The sequence below is a fragment of the Globicephala melas genome, chromosome 6 (assembly GCF_963455315.2).
Source record: "Globicephala melas chromosome 6, mGloMel1.2, whole genome shotgun sequence".
Classification (NCBI taxonomy): Eukaryota; Metazoa; Chordata; class Mammalia; order Artiodactyla; family Delphinidae; genus Globicephala; species Globicephala melas.
The window spans coordinates 22,220,462-22,244,473 of NC_083319.1; the positions used below are offsets into that span (position 1 = coordinate 22,220,462).

The 24,012-nt window shown below is 38.1% G+C and overlaps 1 protein-coding gene across 1 annotated transcript in view; it reads left to right on the top strand.

The window, feature by feature from the left end:
- SHOC1 (shortage in chiasmata 1) overlaps nucleotides 1–24,012 on the top strand; it is a 91,932-nt gene that overhangs the window by 37,999 nt on the left and 29,921 nt on the right. The window contains exons 12-16 of the mRNA XM_030859016.2: nucleotides 4,957–5,370; nucleotides 8,501–8,620; nucleotides 9,585–9,761; nucleotides 14,686–14,790; nucleotides 18,317–18,495. Coding sequence (XP_030714876.2) covers nucleotides 4,957–5,370; nucleotides 8,501–8,620; nucleotides 9,585–9,761; nucleotides 14,686–14,790; nucleotides 18,317–18,495 — 995 coding nt within the window. The remainder of the gene's footprint in view (nucleotides 1–4,956; nucleotides 5,371–8,500; nucleotides 8,621–9,584; nucleotides 9,762–14,685; nucleotides 14,791–18,316; nucleotides 18,496–24,012) is intronic.

A 24,012-nucleotide genomic window follows, 5' to 3' on the forward strand; every position in this document is an offset into this window, starting at 1 on the left:
GGCTGGAGCTCTGGGGGCCCCCGGGGCTACTGCTGGCCCACTCATGGGCAAAGCCAGGTCCCAGGATGGCTGGTTATAGACCTGGGGGTCACAGATCTAGTGTCAGCCTGCTGGTAGGTGGGGTTGGTTTTTGACACTTCAGGGGCCTGGGGTGTCCTGAAGCTGATGTCTGCCAGCTGGTGGGTGGGGTCAGACCCTGAGGTGGCTGACTGAGGGGCCAAGGTGTCCCAGAGCTGACATTAGCCTACTGGGGGGTGGCAGTGGGACTCAAGGGATCCAGGGCTAGTGCCCACCCACTGATAGGTGGAGACAGGTGCTGGGGTCTCTGGCTGCAGGGTCCTGGGGTGTCATAGCTGGTATTGGCCTGCTGGTGGGCAGGGCTGAGGCCTAGGAGATTCTGGGGCTGTTGTCCAGCCACTGGTGGGCAGGAATGGGTCCTGGGCCTTCTGGTGGGCAGGACCAGGTCCCAGGGTGGCTAGGGGTTCAGGGGTGCCTGCTGGTGGATGGGGCTGTGTCCCCACGCAGCTAGCTGGTTGACCTGAGGCATCCCAGTACTAGTCGACAGGCTGATGGGCGGGGCCAGTCCCAGTGCTAATAAGCTAGAGGGAGGATTCCAAAGTGGCACTTGCCATCACCAGAATCCACATGGCAGAATGAGCTCCCTAAAAATGGCTACTGCCAATTTCTGTGTCCCTGCAGTGAGCTCCAATTGCCGCTGGCCTTTTTGGAAATCTCTCCAAGATCAGCTGGTGGGTCTGATCCAGGCTCCTTTCAAAGTACTGCTTCTGCCCTGGGTCTCAGGGTGAGTGAGATTTTGTGTGCCTCCTTTGAGAGTGGAGACTCTTTCCTATAGCTCTCCTGCTCTCCCCAAATTAAGCCCTTGTGGTCTTCAAAGTCAAATGTTCTGGGGGCTCGTCCTCCTGGTGCATGACCCCAGCCATGAAAGCCTATGTGGGGCTCGGACCCCTTACTCTTTGGAGAGAACCTCTGCAATTAACCTCTGTAATTATCCTCCCATTTGTGGGCCACCCGCCCGGCGGGGGGGTATGGGTGTCGACTATACTCTGTCTCCACCCCTCCTCTCTGTCTCGTTGTGGTTTCTTCTTTATATCTTTAGTTGTAGAAGATCTTTTTCTTCTAGTCTTCAGGTCTTTCTCATCAATAGTTGCCCTGCAAATAGTTGTACTAATTTTGGTGTGCCCATGGGTGGAGGTGAGCTCAGGGTGTTCCTGCTCCACCATCTTGGCCACTCCCCCTCCTCTTTTGAGTTATTTTGGTTGCTATGTGTGCCATTATAGTAAATGGAACATACTTAGACTCAATTATACCTCTTTGAAATATGTATTGTTTTAAATACGTATTGTTTTCAATACGTATTGTTTTAAAATCAGTTTGTGCAATAGTTAATAAATTTAGCTTTTAAAGGAGCTGGGGAAGTTTACTTTTATTTTATTACAGAGTAAATAAGTATATTTAAAAGTGAATTTTAGGGACTTTCCTGGTGGTGCAGTGGTTAAGAATCCGCCTGCCAATGCAGGGGACACGGGTTCGAGCCCTGGTCTGGGAAGATCCCACATGCCGCAGAGCAACTAAGCCCGTGCACCACAACTACTGAGCCCACATGCCACAACTACTGAAGCCCACGTGCCTAGAGCCCGTGCTTCACAACGAGAGAAGCCACCAAAATGAGAAGCTCGTGCACCACAACGAAGAGTAGCCCCCACTCACCGCAACTAGAGAAAGCCCGCGCACAGCAACAAAGACCCAACGCAGCCAAAAATAAAAAAATAAGTAAATAAAATTTTTTTAAGAAGTGAATTTTAGACATTATTGTGTACGTTGGAAGACTGCTCTAAGGAGATAGGAATTGGGGTGAGAATTGTTATCAAGGGATGTTTCAAAGACAGAAGACAGAGGGCTTTGGATGTGGTAGAAAAGAGGGTAGATAAACAGACTATGTCAAGCAAATGCACACCAGTCTATCCTAAGACCCAGATGGTTACCCATGGTAGAAGAAGAATTTTAAAAGAGATGAGGTCAGATTGTGAGACAAAGAAAAGAGAGAAGATGATTTTATGGAGTCTTCCAATATCCTTAATAATGTATTAAATCTATAAAATTATGTATAATCTTTATTATGATATATAACTATATTGAGGTTAAAATGAAACATATAACTCATCTTGTTATCTAGTAGAATTATGAATCCCTAAGTTTCATCCTGAAGTTTAAAAAGCAATAACTTTATCAGGAGCCCGTGGCCACGTTGTCAGGATAGGGGTGGTTAAAGAGAGTAGTAGAGGAAAATAATCAGAAAAGTGAAATAGTAAACAGTTCCTATTTACCTACTAAACACTCCAGAATATCTCTAGAAAATATCTTGGAGGTTGCAAATTGGTAGCACTCAGATCCTGTTCAGCCCACATACTGTTGACCCATATGGTATTTTAATTAGTTACCAGCATTTAAAATTTGGAGGGTTGTACGAAACTGATCTGTATTTTGAAATTGTCTTTAAAATTCCAAAAATCAGACTCAGATTCTCACATGGCAACAACTGGTTAGGGCTGGTAGTAGCTCACCATTTAGACAGACCATGCACCCTCCAGTTCACCGTAGTTCCCAGCACTCACAAATTGAGGCCAGGTATTGGTTGGTATTTAGCATTACTCTTGCACTTTTGTCTTATATTTATAATAGTTAAGAGAAAAGTAAAATGTTTCCGATACCAGTATCTCTAATAAAAGCAAAAGCAAAAAAATTTATAGACCACATTATGGAAGAAAAAAACAAAATCTATCTTCCCAAAGATGATGATTTAAGCACTGGCCCTGTACTTCACTCATTTACATATTTAGCTGGCCTATAAGGCACTTATGTTTTTTTCAAATAAACTTTGAAGTATAAAATGCACTTGTTCTAACTGTACAGTTTAATGAATTTTGACACATGTATTTTTATACCATGAAACTATCACCACCATTAAGATATAAAATATTTCTATCACCAGGAAGTTCCCTTGTGCTCCATTGCATTCTATAGTGATTCTCCTTCTATCCCACCCTTCTCCCCTACCAACCTTCACCCCTGGCTTCAAGTAACCACTGGTCTACTTTCTGTCACTATATATTAGTTTCCCTTGTTCTGGATTTCATTTATGGAATCATACAGTATGAACTCTTTTGCGTCTGCCTTCTACTCAGAATAACATTTTTGAGATTCACTCATGATGTTGTGTGTATCTGTAGTTCATTTCTTTTTTATTACTGAGGAATTTTTCATTATATGGATGTACCAAGGTTTGTTTATCAACTCTTCTGGATTTTTTTCTAGGTTTTTACTGTTATGAATAAAACTGCTATGAATATTCTTGTAGAAGTCTTTTTGTGGACATTTGTTATCATTTCTCTTCAGTGAATATCTAGGAGTATAATTGTTAGGTTTTATGGTAGGTGTATGTTTAACTCTTTAAGAAACTACTTTTTTCCAAAGTGGTTGCTCTGTTTTACATTTACACCAGCAATGTGTGAGGGTTTCCGTTACTCTATATCCTTGCCAACTCTTGGCATTGAAAATCTTAAATTTTAGCCCTTTTGATGGGTATGTTGTGGTATCTCATTGTGGTTTTAATTTGTATTTTCCTGATAATTAATGACGATGACCATCTTTTTACAAGCTCATTGGCTATATTTATATCTTCTTTTAAAAAATATATAATAGCTTTATGGACATGTAATTCACATACCGTATAATTCACCCATTAAAAGTATATACCTCTCGGGCTTCCCTGGTGGCGCAGTGGTTGAGAGTCCGCCTGCCGATGCAGGGGACACGGGTTGGTGCCCCAGTCCAGGAGGATCCCACATGCCGCGGAGCAACTGGGCCCGAGTGCCATGGCCGCTGAGCCTGCACGTCCGGAGCCTGTGCTCCACAACGGGAGAGGCCACAACAGTGCGAGGCCCGCGTACCGCAAAAAAAAAAAAAAAAAAAGTATATGCCTCTCTGTGAATACACTAAAAACCATTGAATTACCATTCAAAGTTAGTATATTCACAGAGAGGTATAATCATCACCACAATCAATTTTAGGAGATTTTAATCCTCCCCCAAAAGGAATCTTGTACCCATTAGCAGTCACTCCCATTCTCTGTCTTTATAGATATGTCTGTTCTGTATGCGCCATAGAAATGGAATCATACAATATGTGGTCTTTCGTGACTGCTTTCATTTAGCATGTTTTCAAGATTCATCCATATTGCAGCATGTGCATATCTTATATGAAGTATTGATCAAATATTTTGTCAAATTTTTAATTGACTTTCTTTTAAAATATTATAACAGTTCTTCAAATATTTTGGATACAGTCTTTTTTTTTTTTACGGTATGCGGGCCTCTCACAGTTGTGGCCTCTCCCATTGCGGAGCACAGGCTCCGGGCGCTCAGGCCCAGCGGCCATGGCTGATGGGCCCAGCCGCTCCAAGGCATGTGGGATCCTCCCGGACCGGGACACCAACCCTTGTCCCCTGCATCGGCAGGCGGACTCTCAACCACTGCGCCACCAGGGAAGCCCGATACAGTCTTTTTTAAAGTATATGTATTACAAGTATTTTCTTCTAGTCTGTGGCTTGCTTTGTATGTAAGTTTTTGACCCTTAGAATAACTGTAGGTATGATAGCTCCAAGGCAATGACTTGTTGTTAGACTATTGACAATAGTCTGGAATTCTTTCTTTGCTCAGTAACCTTAGCTCCAGTAATAGGAAAAAGAGGTGCTGAATTTTTATCCTTTAAAAATCTATTTTATTCAGACGAAAAATTGATTTTAAAAGCAGTAAACAAAGTACTCGTAAGGATCAAATTATATTAATAAGAACCCAGAACTAAAGGTTATCTTAATACCCTAGTAGAACATTCATTTAGGCATGAAAGTCATTGGATATTTTCATTTTCTGTTTTCAGTATGGCTAGAACATAAAAGTTGTTCCTCACCTATTAAACTTATTGAGATATCTACAAACGATCATTTATCACCTTCACAAAAGACTCCACCTCTGTCAAAAGCAGTAACAGACTCGTATTTTTCTGATGAATATGTTGCTGTTGAAAGACCACGAAAAGAAGAAAAGCCAAAGATTGACCTAGAACTAGGTTATAGAATAATCCGAACTAAAGAAAATAAAGATTACTTGGAACTTGACAGCACAGTACCATCTACTGAATCATCTTCCTCTTCCAAAATTGAAGAAGCATCTTTTAAACATGGTAAAAAACAGGAGAATAATTTGGACCTTTTGAATGACTTTATTATGCTGCGAAATAAGTATAAGACTTGCACCTCAAAGACTGAAGTCACAGACAATGATGGAAAAGACGGTGAGTAATTTAATATTTTGGTGTAGGTATGATAGCTTCAAGGACTAAATGTATAATTTATTATAGAAGGTAAAGAAATAAAGCTCTTCAGATAAAACACATTATTCTTCAAAGAAAATGTCATTGATTCATGACACATTATATACGGAGATAGATATGGGATATACAGATATAGATGTAGATATGTATTTTCCAAAAAATTTAAAAGTGCATTTGAACTTTTAAGAAAAGCCACTATTTGTAAAAACTCACTTTCTACAACTTGGTCATACAGATTCATAACATTTCTAACTTTTGCTGATCATTCTGCCATTCTTTTTTCTCTTTTAGCTCACAGTTCTACCTCCATATTTTAACTTATATTTTAATGTGTACTTAAGAACCTTTTGCCTGTTTGATCGCCTATTACTCTTTTTAACTTTATCAAAGAGTTTCTGTTTGAGTTGTAACTGTTTTACATTCATCGCTTATAAACATATCAAAGTAGTATAATGCGTCATATCATTTCACTTCTGGTAAAAAAATAAAATTCTAGTATTCTAGAATGTGTTTGACACAGCTTACCCAAATGAAATAAGTACAAAAATATTTATTTGTGAGAGTTAGAGTATACCTAGGTCTTACTGTCCTATGTATTGATACTGTTAATATACACAAGGTCTTGCCCCTGAATAAACTATAAAATAAGACAAGAAGTAAAATATATACCAGAAATTAGTTTGAGAGTCCAATGAGCTTGCTAACTAAACACCAGAATTGTGCAGAGTACCTACCCAGACCCAGACTATGCTGGACTGGGCCAGGATTCCCCACGGTTGGGGAGCTGCTTGGGAAAAAGTCATGACATAGAAAAGCAGAAAAGAATGCTTGTTCTTTGTGTGCAGCATGATATGACAGCCTTTTATAGATCTATATAAAGTTATATTACTTTGTCCATCAGTGCATTTTCACAATGAAAAATTCAACAAAAATTCAGAAAAGTATTTAAAGATCTCAGAATTTTGTGACCCTTTATGTTTATATATATTTGTCATAAAGTTTCTTTTTGTGTAATTGTTTGACCGCATTATAACTTACCTTGTTAGGTGACAATTCTATATGTAACAGATCTTTCTAACCAATTTGCACCATAATTCAGAGTATAATTTCTACATGAAAGAATGAGCAAAATATAAAGAATTATCTTATGAATGTGATGCATAAATAGGAATTTGTTAAAGATTTGTTTTTTTCAGGTTTGTGAATGTTTTCAGATTCTATTCATATTTGAGGCCAAAAAACAAACAAAAAAAGGAAACCAATCCAAAATTAGCACTGACACCCTTTTCTGGTTTTCATACTTGTGATGATGTCTTGTAACAAGGTATATTGGCAACAGAAAATGAGAGAAAGCAACAAGAAAGTAGACAAAGATAAAAAGAATATTTTCTTATTTTAAAAGTTAGCCATTAATTAAACAATTAAAGGAATACTGATGTTAGGTGGGAATGCTCTGTACTCCTGATTTTTTCTCTATAGTATTATGTTCCTGGCCTCTTTGCCCTTTAATGTGTTCTCCCCAGAGGCACTGAAATTAATTATCTGTATTGTAAATTTGAAAAAGAATAAATTGGGCATAAGCTTGTAGGAATGAGCTGCCTCACAAGTAACAGGCATTCTCCTCTGCTTCTCTATGTCATGAATCTTTCCCAAGCAGTTCCCCAATAGTGCAGAATCCTGGCCCAGTACAGTATAGTCTGGGGCAGGGTAGGTAACTCTAATTCTGTTGTTTAATTAAAAAGCTCTTTTGACTCTCAAACTAATCTCCTTTCTCCAACTTAGTTTTTATTAGTAACAGAGGTAATATTTTGATATATATTTTACTTCTTGTTGATACAGGGGTGAGAAAGAATGCTACAACTTATTAGGCCCCCTCAAAAACTCTAATAATTTGTAGTATTTAATCATAGCTATTTAGATTACTTATAGTTAATAAAAAGTACACTTGAAAATAATAAAAAGCTAGTTTAGGATATTTTACTCTTTTTGTTCACTGTGTATTTAAAGCTCATATATTCAAACGTTTCAAGATGGCAATGTTTTTCTAAAATTATCTTGTAATCATATTATTAATGGATAACATTGCAATCTAGTTAATATAACTCTAATCATAAATAAATTATATATATATATTTTTTTAATCCTCTACAATACTTACAAACGAAGAAAACTACAGTTATTGAACCTTGTGTGCCAGGCACTAAATCACATATCAGAGATAAATATGATAACGTTGCTGACCATGAGAAGCTTACAGTGGACCAGACATGCAGATAATTTCCATACAACATTGTCAGTGCCAGGAGACTATGCCAAGTGCTGAGGAAACAAAAAGGAGAGGCACTTTGCTGGCCTGGAAGTAGAGTGGGCAGTGTTTTGGGGTTTTTTTGCGGTACGCGGGCCTCTCACTGCTGTGGCCTCTCCCGTTGCGGAGTACAGGCTCCGGACACGCAGACTCAGTGGCCATGGCTCACGGGCCCAGCCACTCCATGGCATGTGGGATCTTCCCGGACCGGGGCATGAACCCGCGTCCCTTGCATCGGCAGGCAGACTCTCAACCACTGCGCCACCAGGGAAGCCCCAAGTGGGCAGTTTTATAAGGCTTCCTGTAGAAAATGCCTGGGAGCTAAAGGGTAAGTAGTAAGAAATGACCTTATTAAGAAAGGAAGGAGACAGGTAGGGTTTGGGGCATAGGAGAGAATTAGTAACAGAGGAAGGGTCTGTGGACAGTCACAGAGAAAAGATGTAGAACAGTATGTGCCCTTTAGGTGTCAGGAATCATCCTTGGTATTTATAACACCTTATAACAATATTCGAAATAGGTATATTAATCAATATTTTACATATGAGGAAACTGAGGCTAGTGTCAGAACTGGGATTGAAACACTGATCTGATGCCAAAGTTCCTTCCTTTATTACCATTCAGCTTCCTACCCAGTACAGTAAGTCCATTGACCTGAATAGTTGCTCAATTTAATACTGATGCATTTCAAAGAATTTTAACAATTATGATCATATTACAAGAGAGCATTTTAATCAACATTAAGTTTCCCTGAACAATGCAAATTAATATTTTTATTAGAACTTCAAGACAAAGAAGAACATTCTTTAACTCTTCAAGAAGAAAATCCTATTGTTTGTACTAATGAAACACTAGAGAAAGCAAATCAGGAAAGGAGAGCAGATAATGTCATTGAAATTCAAGCATCAGGTATGCATTATGCTTTTTAAATACATTCAAATTAAGTAAATTTGAAAGCACTTTCCTGGGTATCTAGGACACACCTTATTTTCCATGTAATTTTCTTCACTTGTTTCAGATATTTCTTCATTCCAGTCCTACTTTCAGGTTATTTCCAAACCTGGAGTGCCTTATTCACTGCCTCTGCCCCTCCCTCCCCATCGCCCTATTCCAGTCCACTAAGTGTTATTTCTTCCTTCATTTAAACTGCTGCTTCCCTACATGCATCAGAGAACAGCAAACTGCAGCTCCTCACTCAGACTTTTCTTCCCAGTCTGGAAAAATGAACTGTTGCTGGTTGCCCTCTCCGTTCTCTTACCCACCATCAAGGTGGTGTAAATAAGTTATTATTGATCCCTATACCAATTAAAATTATTTGTTCTGCTGTAAAGAAAAATATTCTTTACATTGACCCCTTAAGAACATCATGCTCACTATTAAAATCGATAAGGAAATATGACACTAGTTCTTGAATATCATTTCATTCTTTTGGCTAAATTTCATTTATGACCTTTAGATGACAATGCAGATCTTTAAATATTGATATTCTAGTGAAAACTAAAAACAATTTGTCATTGTTATAAATGTGTTCATCTTAAGGTTGTAAGCTAATAGTGGAGGGAGAAGAAAAAAAAATTGTGATTCTCTTCCTCATACTTGCCCTGCCAAATTAGTCACTGAATAAATCATTTCTAATAAACAAGATAACCATAAAATTATATTAATTCTACAGAGGGTTTTTTTGGTTGTGTTTTTACTAGTTTATTTAGAATAAATATCCTAAAATAAGCCTCTATAGAATCTAATGATTTTTAACTCAGAAAAGAATTTGGATAGAGTTCAGGTTTCCATGAAGTAACATGTATGATTGATTTGTCAAAAAGAACATACCATCCTTATAAAAACACTGCCTTTAATACTTTTATTTTTGCAGATAGCCAGTGCCAAGCATACTGTCTCCTAGAAGCAGCAGCTTCTCCTATCTTAAAAAAACTTGTATGCCTCTGTACTCTTCCTGCTGCTAACTGGAAATTTGACACTGTCATTTTTGACCAAACAAGGTTCCTCTTAAAACAACAAGAAAAAGTAATAAGTGATGCTATTCACCAAGGTGAGTACAAATAAAAGTCACATTATTTTAAAGGACATAAATTTATGGATTATTAGAAAATGCAGAAATTAGTCATAGATGGAGGCATAACTGTAATTCAGCATATGACACCCACAGACCAATGCTGGAAAATCAGCTAAGCAAGGATAAAAAGGTAAGAAATACAAGTGTCGCCTGCTTTTCATGTTTGCTTTATGTCACTTTGATTTTATGAAGACCTACATTAATCTGTTTTCACTAACTGAAAGAAACCAAAGAGGATTTTCGTTTTTATGAAAAAAGGTATTTGCTTCTTTACTCCATTTCAGCTTACAAAAGGTTTCATAGGAACTCTCTATTTTCAGATAGTGGAGGAAACCTGTATCATCTGGCATTGCTTCTCAGTAAAGCTCCTAGTTGACATATATATTACTTGACAGATTCCTATTGCAGAAACCAAATTAACCCTATTACTGTTAGCATCTGAACCACTTAGGTCCCTCCCAAATAGGTGGAGGGGAGGTCTACAAGTAAATTGATTAAAGTCAATCCTGGACTTTTGCTTCTGACCAAAATGGAGTAACAGGGATTGAATTTACCCTCCTTCCAGAAATAACAACAACAAACAAAAAGACAAAGACAAAATAGATGAAACCAGTTTTTAAGATCCTAGACATCAGGCAACGAAGCACAATGATTCCTGAGAGATGGGAGACAAGTGAGGTGAGCCCTACCATTGCCCTAGCTTACTGCCTTGAAAGAAATGCCAGGCCATGGCACAGGGAGAGGTACCAGAGGCAGAGCTCAGTGGACAATCTGAGTTGAAGAAGCAGAGCTAAGAGTCCAGGGAGACCAAGGCAACTAAAGTTCAAAGGATAGAAGATTAGGGGCTTCCCTGGTGGCAGAGTGGTTAAGAATCTGCCTGCCAATGCAGGGGACATGGGTTTGAGCCCTGGTCTGGGAAGATCCCACATGCCGCGGAACAACTAAGCCCGTGTGCCACAACTACTGAGCCTGAGCTCTAGAGCCTGCAAGCCACAACTGCTGTGCCCACAAGCCACAACTACTGAGCCCACGTGCTACAACTAATGAAGCCTGTGCACCTAGAGCCCGTGCTCTGCAACAAGGAAAGCCACTGCGATGAGAAGCCTGCACACCGCAGTGAAGAGTAGCCCCTGCTCGCCACAACTAGAGAAAGCCCACGCACAGCAATGAAGACCCAATGCAGCTAAAAATAAATAAATTTTTTTAAAAAGATAGAAGGAAAAAAAAAAAAAAGATAGAAGGTTAGAGAGCAGAGAGCTTCACAAGAAGAGTCCTAGAAATTTGCAGAGAGTCTCCCTGAAGTATTCAGCAGAGTACTGATCCAAGAGTATATGTGAGGACAATAGCCAAAACATAGAAACAACCTAAATGCCCACTGACAGATGAATGGATAAAGAAGATGTGGTACACATATACAATTGAATACTACTCAGCCATAAAAAAAGAATGAAATAACGCCATTTGCAGCAACATGGATGGACCTAGAGATTATCATACTAAGTAAAGTAAGTCAGACAGAGAAAGACAAACACCATATGATATCACTTATATGTAGAATCTAAAAGATAACACAAATGAACTTATCTATGAAACAGAAACAGACTCACAGACATAGAGAACAGTCTTGTGGCTGCCAAGGGGGTGGGGTGGGGGAAGGATGGATTAGGAATTTGGGATTAGCAGATGCAAACTATAATATAGAGAATGGGTAAACAACAAGGTCCTAGTGTATAGCACAGGAAACTATATTCAATATCCTGTGATAAACCATAATGGAAAAGAATATGGAAAAAAAAAAGAACAGCCATCTCAAAAAAAATAAATGTATATGTGAGGAACTAACCTACAAGAGATTGGGAAACAAACCATCTGAAAGGATTAGAGGGAATAGTACTCTGAATTCACACGGGGCAGGAAATAATGTCTGTTCCCACCAGCCAGACTAGAAAAACTCATAGTTCATGGAGTATTGATCACCATACTTAGAGAAGTCTTGTCTCAGTAGTGGGGAATAATTATCCCTAGATTTAGCACTGCTCTGGACCTGCCTAAAAAAATCATAAAAGCAAGACTCAAAGTTATCAAACTATTTCCAAGGAACTTAACTGCATCCCAGAACAAAGCTTAAGACTATTTATATGAATACAGGAATATTTAGCACTAACAAGGTAAAATTCACAATGTTTGACATCTGATCAAAGATTGTCAAGCATAACAAGAGACAGGAAAACACAGCCCATAAGGAGAATAATCAATCAAAACAAACTCAGAGCTGACAAAGATGTTAGAATTATCAGAGAGGACACTGAAACTTATTATAACTGTATTCCATACATTCAATAAGCTAGAGACATAAAAGAGATGCAAATTGTAGTTTTAGAGAATAAACTACAATGCATGAGATGAAAAATACACTGGATGGAGTTAATGGCAGATTAAATATTGCAGAAGAAAAGACTAGCTAACTTGTAAGCATAGCAATAGAAACTATCTAAAATAAAACCCAGGTGGATAAAAGAATAAAAAAGAAGGAAAGAAAAGAGCATAGTGGGCTGTGAAACAACTTCAAATAGCCTTATATACTAGCATTAGAGTTCTCAAAGGAGACGCAAAAGGGGGTAAACAGATAAAATATTTGAAGAAATAATGACTGAAATTTTGCCAAACTCAGTGAAAACTACAAACCCACAGATCCAAGAAACTCAATGAACCCTAAGCACAAGAAGCATAATAAAGCTACACCAAGGCATATTATAATCAAGTTGCTCAAAACCAGTGATAAAGAGAAAATTGTAGGAGCAGCCAGAGGAAAAAAATATATGCTGCAAAAGAGAAACAATGACAAGGTTGACGTCAAATTTCTTGTCAGAAATAGTGCAAGTGATGTTGAGCATTCCTTCATGTGTTAGAAGAAATGCAAATCGAAACTACAATGAGATATCATCTCACACCAGTCAGAATGGCCATCATCAAAAAATCTAGAAACAATAAATGCTGGAGAGGGTGTGGAGAAAAGGGAACACTCTTGCATTGCTGCTGGGAATGTGAATTGGTACAGCCACTATGGAGAACAGTATGGAGGTTCCTTAAAAAACTACAAATAGAACTACCATATGACCTAGCAATCCCACTACTGGGCATATACCCTGAGAAAACCATAATTCAAAAAGAGTCATGTACCAGAATGTTCATTGCAGCACTATTTACAATAGCCAGGAGATGGAAGCAATCTAAGTGTCCATCAACAGACGAATGGATAAAGAAGATGTGGCACATATATACAATGGAATATTACTCAGCCATAAAAAGAAACGAAACTGAGTTATTTGTAGTGAGGTGGATGGACCTAGAGTCTGTCATACAGAGTGAAGTAAGTCAGAAAGAGAAAGACAAATACCGTATGCTAACACATATATATGGAATCTAAGGGAAAAAAAGGTCATGAAGAACCTAGGGGTAAGATGGGAATAAAGACACAGACCTACTAGAGAATGGACTTGAGGATATGGGGAGGGGGAAGGGTAAGCTGTGACAAAGTGAGAGAGTGGCATGGACATATATACACTACCAAATGTAAAATAGATAGCTAGTGGGAAGCAGCCGTATAGCACAGGGAGATCAGCTCGGTGCTTTGTGACCACCTGGAGGGGTGGGATAGGGAGTGTGGGAGGGAGGGAGACACAAGAGGGAAGAGGTATGGGAACACATGTATATGTATAACTGATTCACTTTGTTATAAAGCAGAAACTAACACACAATTGTAAAGCAATTATACTCCAATAAAGATGTTAAAAAATTTTAAAAAAATAAAGAAATAGTGCAAGTGAAAAGAAGATGGAATAACATCTTTAAAATACCTGAAAGAAAAAACCACCAACCTATTCTGTACTAGGCAAAAATACATTACAAAAACAAAGGGGAAATAGAGGTATTTTCAGACATACAAAAGCTGAAAGAATTCATCGGCTGCGGATCTGCACTGTAAGAAATGTTCTCCCAAAGACAGAGGAAAATGATACCAAATTTGGTTTCTCTGTTCTCTTCTTTTCCCTTCCTGGTCATGATTGACTTGTTTACACAAGTCCTTCCAGGGGCTGGAGGTACTACCCATAACTGGTTTTTCTGTTGCTCCTTGATTCCCAGTGACCACTGATTATTTGCTTTGATCTTCATTGCTTAAATCAATAGTTTTCATACTTTTTTTTTAACATCTTTATTGGAGTATAATTGCTTTACAATGGTGTGTTAGTTTCTGCTTTATAATAAATTAGGCCTGGAATCTGGTCTTCGTGGCCCCACTTTTGCATGCAGTAAAATCCAATCTATCATCTTCAATAAGCTTGGAACTACATGGAATGTATTAATTAGATAATTGTCTTGTCTCTGTAAGTACCTCTTTTGTTTGAGTCATATCTTTGGACAAATATTCCCAGGTGTCTACCTCCATTTCAATGTATTGCTTTACGTTATGATCCTCCACCTTTATCTAAACCAGTTGGCAAGTTATGAGTTTAATTTTCTTCTTGTTTCATAACTGGGAATCATTGTCCTTCTTCCCACCAAGAGTAGAAATAATTGAACATTCTTTGGAAGCAGCAAAGTATGAACTCTGAGGTTAGCTGTAGGGGTTGGAATGCCAGCTCCATCATTTATGCACAAATAGACCTTGGGCAGTTACCTAACCTCGTTAAGACTGTTTTCTCATCCATAAAATCAAGATCATAGTAAACTTGTCTGATAGGGTTATTGTTAGAGATTCAATGAAATAAACAGATTATATACAGCTTGGCACATAGTAAGCACTCAATAATAAATGTTATCTATTATTGTTAAGCATTCTGATATATATTCTAAAATTCTAATGTATATTCTGTCTTTAAATATGTTTTTGCTTACCTAGGTAAAAATGTTGAAAGAGAAATGACATTCAAGTATGCTGCCCTCTTACACCTTTTGGTAACAATTAGAGATGTCCTTTTAACATGTAGCTTGGACACAGCATTGGGTTGGTGTGAAAATTTTTTATTTCCCCTTTTCTTCCTATTGAAATATTTTGTCTGAAGTAACGTTTACTTTTCTGAAAAAGATGCACTTTGTAAGAAATTATGTAGTTTTTTTCCTGCATTAAACATTATATATATAGACATAATTATCATGGAATATATATTTTATTCTCCTTATATTCATTAAAAGAAATTTTCTGTAACAACAATCATCACCTAGAAAAATAGGTGTAAGATTCTCTATTCTAGGCCTGAATTACAGACTCCTAATGGCCTTAAGGGATTTGACTGTGTAATCATTATTATGCACTGCATTTTTTTTCAACATCTTTATTGGAGTATAATTGCTTTACAGTGGTGTGTTAGTTTCTGCTGTATAACAAAGTGAATCAGCTATACATATACATATATCCCCATATCTCCTCCCTCTTGCATCTCCCTCACACCCTCCCTATCCCACCGTTCTAGGTGGTCACAAAGCACCGAGCTGATCTCCCTGTGCTATGTGGCTGCTTCCCACTAGCTATCTATTTTACATTTGGTAGTATATATATGTCCATGCCACTCTCTCACTTTGTCCCAGCTTACCCTTCCCTCTCCCCGTGTCCTCAAGTCCATTCTCTACACCTGCATCTTTATTCCTGTCCTGCCCCTAGGTTCATCAGAACCATTTTTTTTTTTCAGATTCCATATATATGTGTTAGCATGCTATATTTGTTTTTCTCTTTCTGACTTACTTCACTCTGTGTGACAGTCTCTAGGTCCATCTACCTTGCTACAAATAACTCAATTTTGTTTCTTTTTATTATGCACTGCTTTTTAATGTAAGATGACACTTTGACACTTTGACATATACATTTTAGGTCCTCATTGAATATCTGTGTCTTCGAATCTTTGCTAGATGCAATATAGCTATATAGCAAGATCTTCTGCAATTTCCCTTTTTAGTTGTGCATGTAAGTTAGGATATGAATTACTTGAGTATTAAAAATCAAACTATTTTGAATGTATTGAAAATTTTAAATATTTTGGAAATTTTTTCTAAACTATTAAAATCCTTAAAGTATCTGTCTTACTGCATTACTGTTTTAGGCCCCTTATTGCAGGTTGTTTAGACTTGTTTAGTAATGGTATCTTTTTAGGATTATGTTTTATAATTTAAAGTTTCTAGAACCCATTATATACAAAGTGAAAATATTTTTTCTCTGATCTGTGACGCAGACATTTTTTCTTATCTGTGACTCAGACAAATATTATTTCTCTAATCCAAGGTTTGGATAAGTACTGGGCAGCAGCGAGTTACAACTGTACTCCCTCTACATCACTGGGAGTTGTAATACTTGGCCAAGCATTATTTTAGTATTATCTGGCCAGGTATTGTAACTAAGTTACAGCTACCTTTAGAAAGCCCAACATGGTGCTTTTCCTTTCTTCTCCAATTAAAGCATTTGAGTGCTGATGCTGGATCAAGTTGTCTTGTCTCCATTCCCAGACAACTATAGCCCTAGTTTACAGTATCTGTAGCTAGTATAATGGTGTAGTGTCACATGCTTCTGTTCAGTCACCTGTCTTCATTATAATTTTCAGCTGCCATAGAAGATTGTCAGTCCTACCAACAACTAAGCTAACTATAAAAGCATAATAGTAAGGCAGAATGTCAGAATCTAGAATATTTGGACTTCCAGGGAGAGTACAGTTGTGACTCACTCGTGCTCAATACTTATCAAAATCTTGCATTAGAGAAATAATATTTATGGAGGATTGCTTAAAGTATATTCACCTTTAAGTACTCTATATTTTACCCTAGGATTAAGTGAGACCATTGAGAGCTATATACTTGAACTGAATTGTTTCTGTTCCTCAAAGAAATGCCTTTACTAAATCAAACTTTGGCATTACTATTTGGCTACCTTGAGGAATACTTATAAAAGTAAAATCCTTGTTGGAAAACATAACTTCTTAAACCCTAGGTACCAAGCCATAATGAGTAACCTTGCTGCCTTGGACACTTTTAGTAGAAGGCTTTCTCACTCCTCTAAACCTCTCAAAATCAAAGAGCAAGTTAGGTTGTCCTCCTTTCTTTCTCTGTGAATAGTGACAGAGGAAGAAAGGTCCATGTGGGTCTGACTGCCTACCCTGGACCCAGAATTCTGTATTTTCTCCCAGCTTCCAATTTGCTTCTTCTCCCAAACTAGCAAGGTAATTAGTTTCAAGGTTAAAAGTATAGAGTTTCACTTCTGGGCTTTAACCCAGAAATAAATTCAGTATTGTGTAATGGGTACTGTAGTAGAGATACAGAGTAATGGCACAAAGGATGGTGACTGTTACCCTTTCAAGCTGAATTTTTTTTTTAAATAAGTAGGAGTTCGCCAAGTAAATAAAATATGAAAGGGTATTGTAGGCAGAATTAAGAGCCCAGAAGAATGACTTAGTGGGTGTATGACAAACAGTTCCATGTGGCTAAATTGAGGAGTACAAGGTGGAAAGCAAAGAGAGCTAAGCCTGAAGAAGTAAGACAGAGCCAAATCATGAAAAGCCTTTTAAGCTACACAAAAGAGTTCAGTCACTACTCTGTAAATGATAGGGAGCTGTTGAAACAGGGAAGCTACTGGATTAGGTTTGTCTTTCAGAAGGTTACGTCTAATGGCAGTATGGAGAATCAGTGGGAAGTTTGGAGATTAGTAAGCAGAAAGAACGTAAGTCAGTCTCTAAATTGCCCATCATTCTAGCTGTATTAATATAAAATTATAATTAATATGTACATAGTATAAAAATATGAACATGAACATTAACTTTTTGATTTATTATTGTCCAGATATTCATTGAATACCTGATCTACATAAGTTACTCTACCAGGTGCTCTACTTCAGTAATTCACAAAATTCACTGTGCAGTAGAATCACTGGGAGAAGTTTTACACATAGGAATCCCTGGGACTCAATCTAGATTTCTTGAATTTGAACCTTCAAGGATAGGTCTCAGGATTCTGTGTTTAAAATTGCTTTTATGAGTCTGAATTTAGGCACTGCTGTTTTAGCAGCTACATAAATTAATTATGCTTAAATATCATGGATTATGAGAGCTTATAGACTAGTGAGGTTGTTAAGTCGTATACATAAATAACCCGAAATCAAGTGCAAAGCTGTATCGATAGCATACCAAGAAAATCTCAGTGAAATGCATTACCACAGGACTTGCATGTAAGTGTAGATTCTAGGGTTTAGGAAGAAGGCAATAGCATTTAACAAGCTAGAAGGCAGGAAAGGATGAGAAATATTCAGAGAATATGTAGAGTATATCCAGTTATATTGGTATTATGTAGCTTAAAAATAAACATTTGCTACATATTTCTCAGCGTCACTTAAACTTAAGGTTTTCATTAGTTTCTATCTTTGATCAAAATCAGAAAAGTAGTAAAGGGAAATTTAACTGTCTCTGCTATGACCCTTATTTCCTTTTAGGTTTTTACCATGCAGTTTCTAAAAGAACAAAAAGACATGCTTTTTTTCCCACTTTTGTTCTTAACAGGATATTTGTCAAATGCAAAAGATATCTACAAAAGCATTTTAGGCTCCTATTTGGATGACATTTGGCGACAACTGGAGATTGTACAGTTTATTAGGGAAAAAAAGCCTGAAACCAGCTACAAGATACAAGAATTGCAATGTCAGATACTAAATTGGATGCAAAGTGGACAGCAAATTAAGGTAAGTACTGAAATAAAGCAGATAACAGCAATCAGCTTATATAAGAATTGGATGTAAGATAAATTTTTGCATTTAATTTGAAATTATGAAATAGTATAGTATATACTATTTGGTCCCTTGACAGTTTTCTCCTTGAGTAAGTTAACAGGACAGAATCAGACCCAGAGAAAGGATCATTGGCATCATTATTTATATGTCTTGAATTTTTTTAATACTTTAATTTTTATTATACATAGTTTTCTGTGGATTAATCCTTTAAATCTCAAAAATTTTGTTTTCTACTTGTAAGTTCATGAACACATACCAACAATAGAACTACAATAATTAATTTTTAGATATTGAGCCAGAATCTCATCTTATATAATTCTAAAAAAAAAGCACTTGTTTATTTCTTGGATTATGTTGGAAATTTTTTGCCCACTCTACATCAAGCATTGAACAAAGTTTGCATAAGTAAGGATTTAAGAGAAAATACTTTAAAAAATATTTTCATGCAGAAAAGCATCTCAAAATCTTTACACTAAATCTGGAAACAAATTTGGCCTTTTTCTTCGTTTTCCTCTGTCCCTGCTGGGGATATTCTTATCCCCAACTCTATGGTTACTTGGGTAACTTGCCTGTCATTAAAACAAATTAAATCAATCAGTAAGAAATTTAAAATTGGGGAGTGATGTCAGCATCATGGCAGGAAGAGATGCTCTCTCGGCTCTCCCCTTCAATCTGCAACCAGGAAAACATCCACAACTCAACAAAGGGGCCTTTGCCTAACACCAGGACACTGGAGAGTTCCACCCATCTGTACCTGTAAAGATAGGTGGAATGGAACCCATAGAAGAGGCAGAACTGGAGGATCAGCATAGGCAGTGCCTGCAATTTTGGACCCTGGGCTGTAGCAGCTGAACCCCAGTCCAGAGAACCCAGTAGCAGCGAGGGCGGCATCCCACATGACCCCGGCCTCCCACTTGCACTGGTACCCACAGCCACAGATAGCTGGAGCAGCCGTGGCACGAGGCCTATGACCCTGTCCCTCCAGCTCAGAGCCACCCACAGCTCTGGCGCCCCACCCTCCATCAGCAGTGAGTGAGCCCAGAAACCCAAGAGCACCAGAAAAGGAACGGCACACATGACCCCAGTTCCTCCTCCCGGCCTTCCTGCTCCTCCTGCAGTGGCAGAGCCTGTGACTCAGGGATCCCAAATGAGGCCACCGTCCTAGTACTCAGGCAGTGACATCAATAACACCAGAAACAGCAAGGCACCAACAACCCCAGAGGCACAAGCAGTGACAACAAATGCTTTGGGTGACCCCTCTGATGTAGACACGGAGGGTAGAAAGTGCCAATACTCAAACACAACCAGAGGCAGCACAGGTAAGAGAAAACAATGTTCTATAGTGCCACCTACTGGAAAATAAGAGAAAGGCTTCTATTTACAATGGAGAAAAGACAGTCTCTTCAGTAAGTGGTGCTGGGAAAACTGGACAGCTATATGCTAAAGAATGAAACTAGAACATTTCCTAACACCATACACAAAAATAAATTCAAAATGGATTAAAGACCTAAATGTAAGGCCAGATACTGTAAAACTCTTAGAGGAAAACATAGGCAGAACACTCTTTGACATAAATCACAGCAAGATCTTTTTTGATCCACCTCCTAGACTAATGAAAATAAAAACAAAAATAAACAAATGGGATCTAATTAAACTTAAAAGCTTTTACACAGCAAAGGAAACCATAAACAAAACAAAAAGACAACCCTTAAAATGGGAGAAAATATTTGCAAATGAAGCAGCCGACAAGAGATTAATCTCCAAAATATACAAATAGCTCATGCAACTCAATATCAAAAAAACAAACAACCCAATCAAAAAATGAGAAGATACAAATAGACATTTCTCCAAAGAAGACATACAGATGGCCAAAAAGCACATGAAAAGATGTTCAACATCACTAATAGGGACTTCCCTGGTAGTCCAGTGGTAAAGAATCCACCTTACAATGCAAGGGACACAGGTTCAAAGCCTGGTCAGGGAACTAAGATCCCACATGCCGCGGGGCAGCTAAGCCCGCGTGCCACAACTACTGAGCTCACACGACTCAACTAGAGAGCCTGCAGGCCCCAAATTACAGACCCCACGCACTCTGGAACCCGTGTGCCACAACTAGAGAAGAGAAAACTAGTGAGAAGCCCATGCGCTGCAACAAAGAGCCCGAAGTGCCGCAACTAAGACCCAATGCAGCCAAAAATAAATTAAATAAATAAATAATAAATAAGTCTTTAAAAAATTCACTAATTATTAGAGAAATGCAGATCAAAACTACAATGAGGTATCACCTCACACGGGTCAGAATGGCCATGATCAAAAGATCTACAGGGCTTCCCTGGTGGCGTAGTGGTTGAGAGTCCACCTGCCGATGCAGGGGACACGGGTTCGTGCCCCGGTCTGGGAAGATCCCACATGCCGTGGAGTGGCTAGGCCTGTGAGCCATGGCCACTGAGCCTGTGCGTCCGGAGCCTGTGCTCTGCAAAGGGAGAGGCCACAACAGTGAGAGGCCCGCGTACCGCAAAAAAAAAAAAAAAAAAAAAAAAAGATCTACAAACAGTAAATGCTGGAGAGGGTGTGGAGAAAAGGGAACCCTCCTACACTGTTGGTGGGAATGTAAAGGGGTACAGCCAGTATGGAGAACAGTATGGAGGTTCCTTAAAAAACTAAAAATAGAACTACCATACGACCCAGCAATCCCACTCCTGGGCATATACGCAGAGAAAACCATAATTCGAAAAGATACATGCACCCCAGTGTTCATTGCAATGCTATTTACAGTAGCCAGGACATGGAAGCAATCTAAATGTCCATCAACAGAGGAATAGATAAAGAAGATGTGGCACATATATACAATGGAATATTACTCAGCCATAAAAAAGAACAAAATAATGCCATTTGCAGCAACATGGATGGACCTAGAGATTGTCGTTCTGAGTGAAGTAAGTCAAACACAGAAAGACAAATATATGATACCACTTATATGTGGAATCTAAAAAAATGGTATAAATGAACTTAGTTACAAAACAGAAATAGAGTCACAGATGTAGAAAACAAACATGGTTAACAGGGGATAAGGGAGGAGGGATAAATTGGAAGATTGGGATTGACATATACTCACTACTATATATAAAATAGGCAACTAATAATAACCTACTGTATAGCACAGGGAACTCTACTCAATATGCTGTGATGGCCTATAGGGGAAAAGAATCTAAAAAAAGAATGGATATATGTATAACTGATTCACTTTGCTGTATAACTGAAGCTAATACAACATTGTAAATCAAGTATACCTCAATGAAAATTTAAAAAAGAAAGAAAGGAATAGAAAAGATGGTATGGAATTTGGAGCATGGCCAGGCCAGGAGTGCAATTTCTCTGGAATCCTCTGCCCCAGTCCCAGAGGATGCATTAGGTTTAATGAAGAAAAATGACTGACAAATTACTAGGTCACTGAGTGTGAAATTTATATTTTTTGCTTCTTGCTTTCACCCATCCAATAATTGTATTGACCTAAACAGTAAAGATATTGCTATTGTCTTCTTTATTGCAGCACCTCTGAAAAGGGAACTGCTGTGTCTCAGTAGATTTTTTTTGCTGGATAAATCTTTTCCTTGTGATAAATAAATCTCCTAACAGCGTCTTATGTTTTTTTAGAAAAAGAGAACGGCTTCTAGTTTATAACTTGTTGGTTCATTAAAATCAAGTAGAAAAAATTATTTTTACCTAAAGAAGAAAGGTGTTCGCTACTTCAGATGTGTCAGCTGAGGAACAACTTATCCAGCACCATGAAGAACCACAGCAACACTGTATCACAAAAACAAAATGACAATTCATCAGAAATCAAACTTAAAGTCATGGAATATTGCAATCTAACTGATAGAGAATTCAAAATAGCTGTCATGAAGAAACAACAAGCTACAAGAAAACTCAGAAAGGCAGTTCAATGAGCTCAGGAGTAAAATTAATGAACAGAAGGAATACTTTACCAAAGAGACTGAAACTAAAAAAGAACCAAACAGAAATTCTGAAGCTGAAGAGCTCAATAAATGAGATTGAGAATTCATTAGAAAGCACTGGAAATAGAGAAGACCATATGGAAGAAAGAATTATTGAGCTCAAATTTAGAAATCTAGAGATGGTACAGGTAGAAGAGGAAAAAGAATTAAGATATAAAAAAGGGGGAAATTTTATGAGCGTTATCTGACTCTTTTAGGAAGGGCAACATTAGGGTAATGGTTATCCCAGAAGAAGAAGAAACAGAGAAGTTAGCAGAGAGTTTATTTAAAGAAATAACAGCTGAGAGCTTCGCAAACCTGGGGGAGGAACTGGATATACAAGTCTATGAAGCTACAAGAACACCTAATCACCTCAATGCAAAAAGATCTTCTCCAAGACACTGTCAAAAGTCAATGAAAGGGCTTCCCTGGTGGCGCAGTGGTTGAGAGTCCGCCTGCTGATGCAGGGGACGCAGGTTTGTGCCCCGGTCCAGGAAGATCCCACATGCCGCGGAGCAGCTAGGCCCGTGAGCCATGGCCGCTGAGCCTGCGCGTCTGGAGCCTGTGCTCCGCAATGGAAGAGGCCACAGCAGTGAGAGACCTGCGTACCGGGGAAAAAAAAAAGTCAATGAAAAAGAATTTTAAATGCAGTCAGTGAAAAAAGGATGCAACCTACAAAGGAATCCCTATTAGCAGATCAGCAGATTTCTCAGCAGAAACTCAACAGGCCAGGAGGGAGTGGAATGACATTCTCAAAATATTGAAAGATAAAAACTGTCATCCAAGAATACTCTATCCAACAAAGTTATCATTCAGATACGAAGAAGAAATAAGGGCTTTCCCAGACAAACAAAAGCTGAGGGATTTTTATCAACACTAGACCTGCCTTATAAGAAATGTTGAAAGGAGCTCTGCTGCCAGAAAAAAAAGGCAAAAGTACACAAAACTTTAAGGTGATAAATAGATGAACAGAATCAGAAAATTGCAACTCTGTATCAGAATAGGTTTTTAAATACTTTATTACAACATAAAGGTTAAAGGGAGAAATATCAGGAAAAAAACAATAGCCACTTCAATTTGGTAACAAATGTAATATAAAAAGGAATAATTTGAGACAAGAAAAACATAAAAGGGGAAGAGGAAAAGAAGGGAACCCATATAGGCAAATGAAGATAAGATACTATCAGCAGAAAAAGGACTACTTTATCTATGATACATTTCACACAAACCTCTTGGTAACCACCAAGCATAAATCTAAAACAGAGACACAAAACATAAAAAAAAGAGGAAACTGAGAAAAACATCATAGAAAACTACCAAACCAAAATGGCAGACAGAAACACAGGAAAAGGAAACAATGGAGATATAGAACAACCAGAAAACAAAATATAGAATGGCAGTACTCATCTATCAATAATCACCCTAAGTGTAAATGGATTGGATTCACCAATCAAAAGACACAAAGTGACTGGAT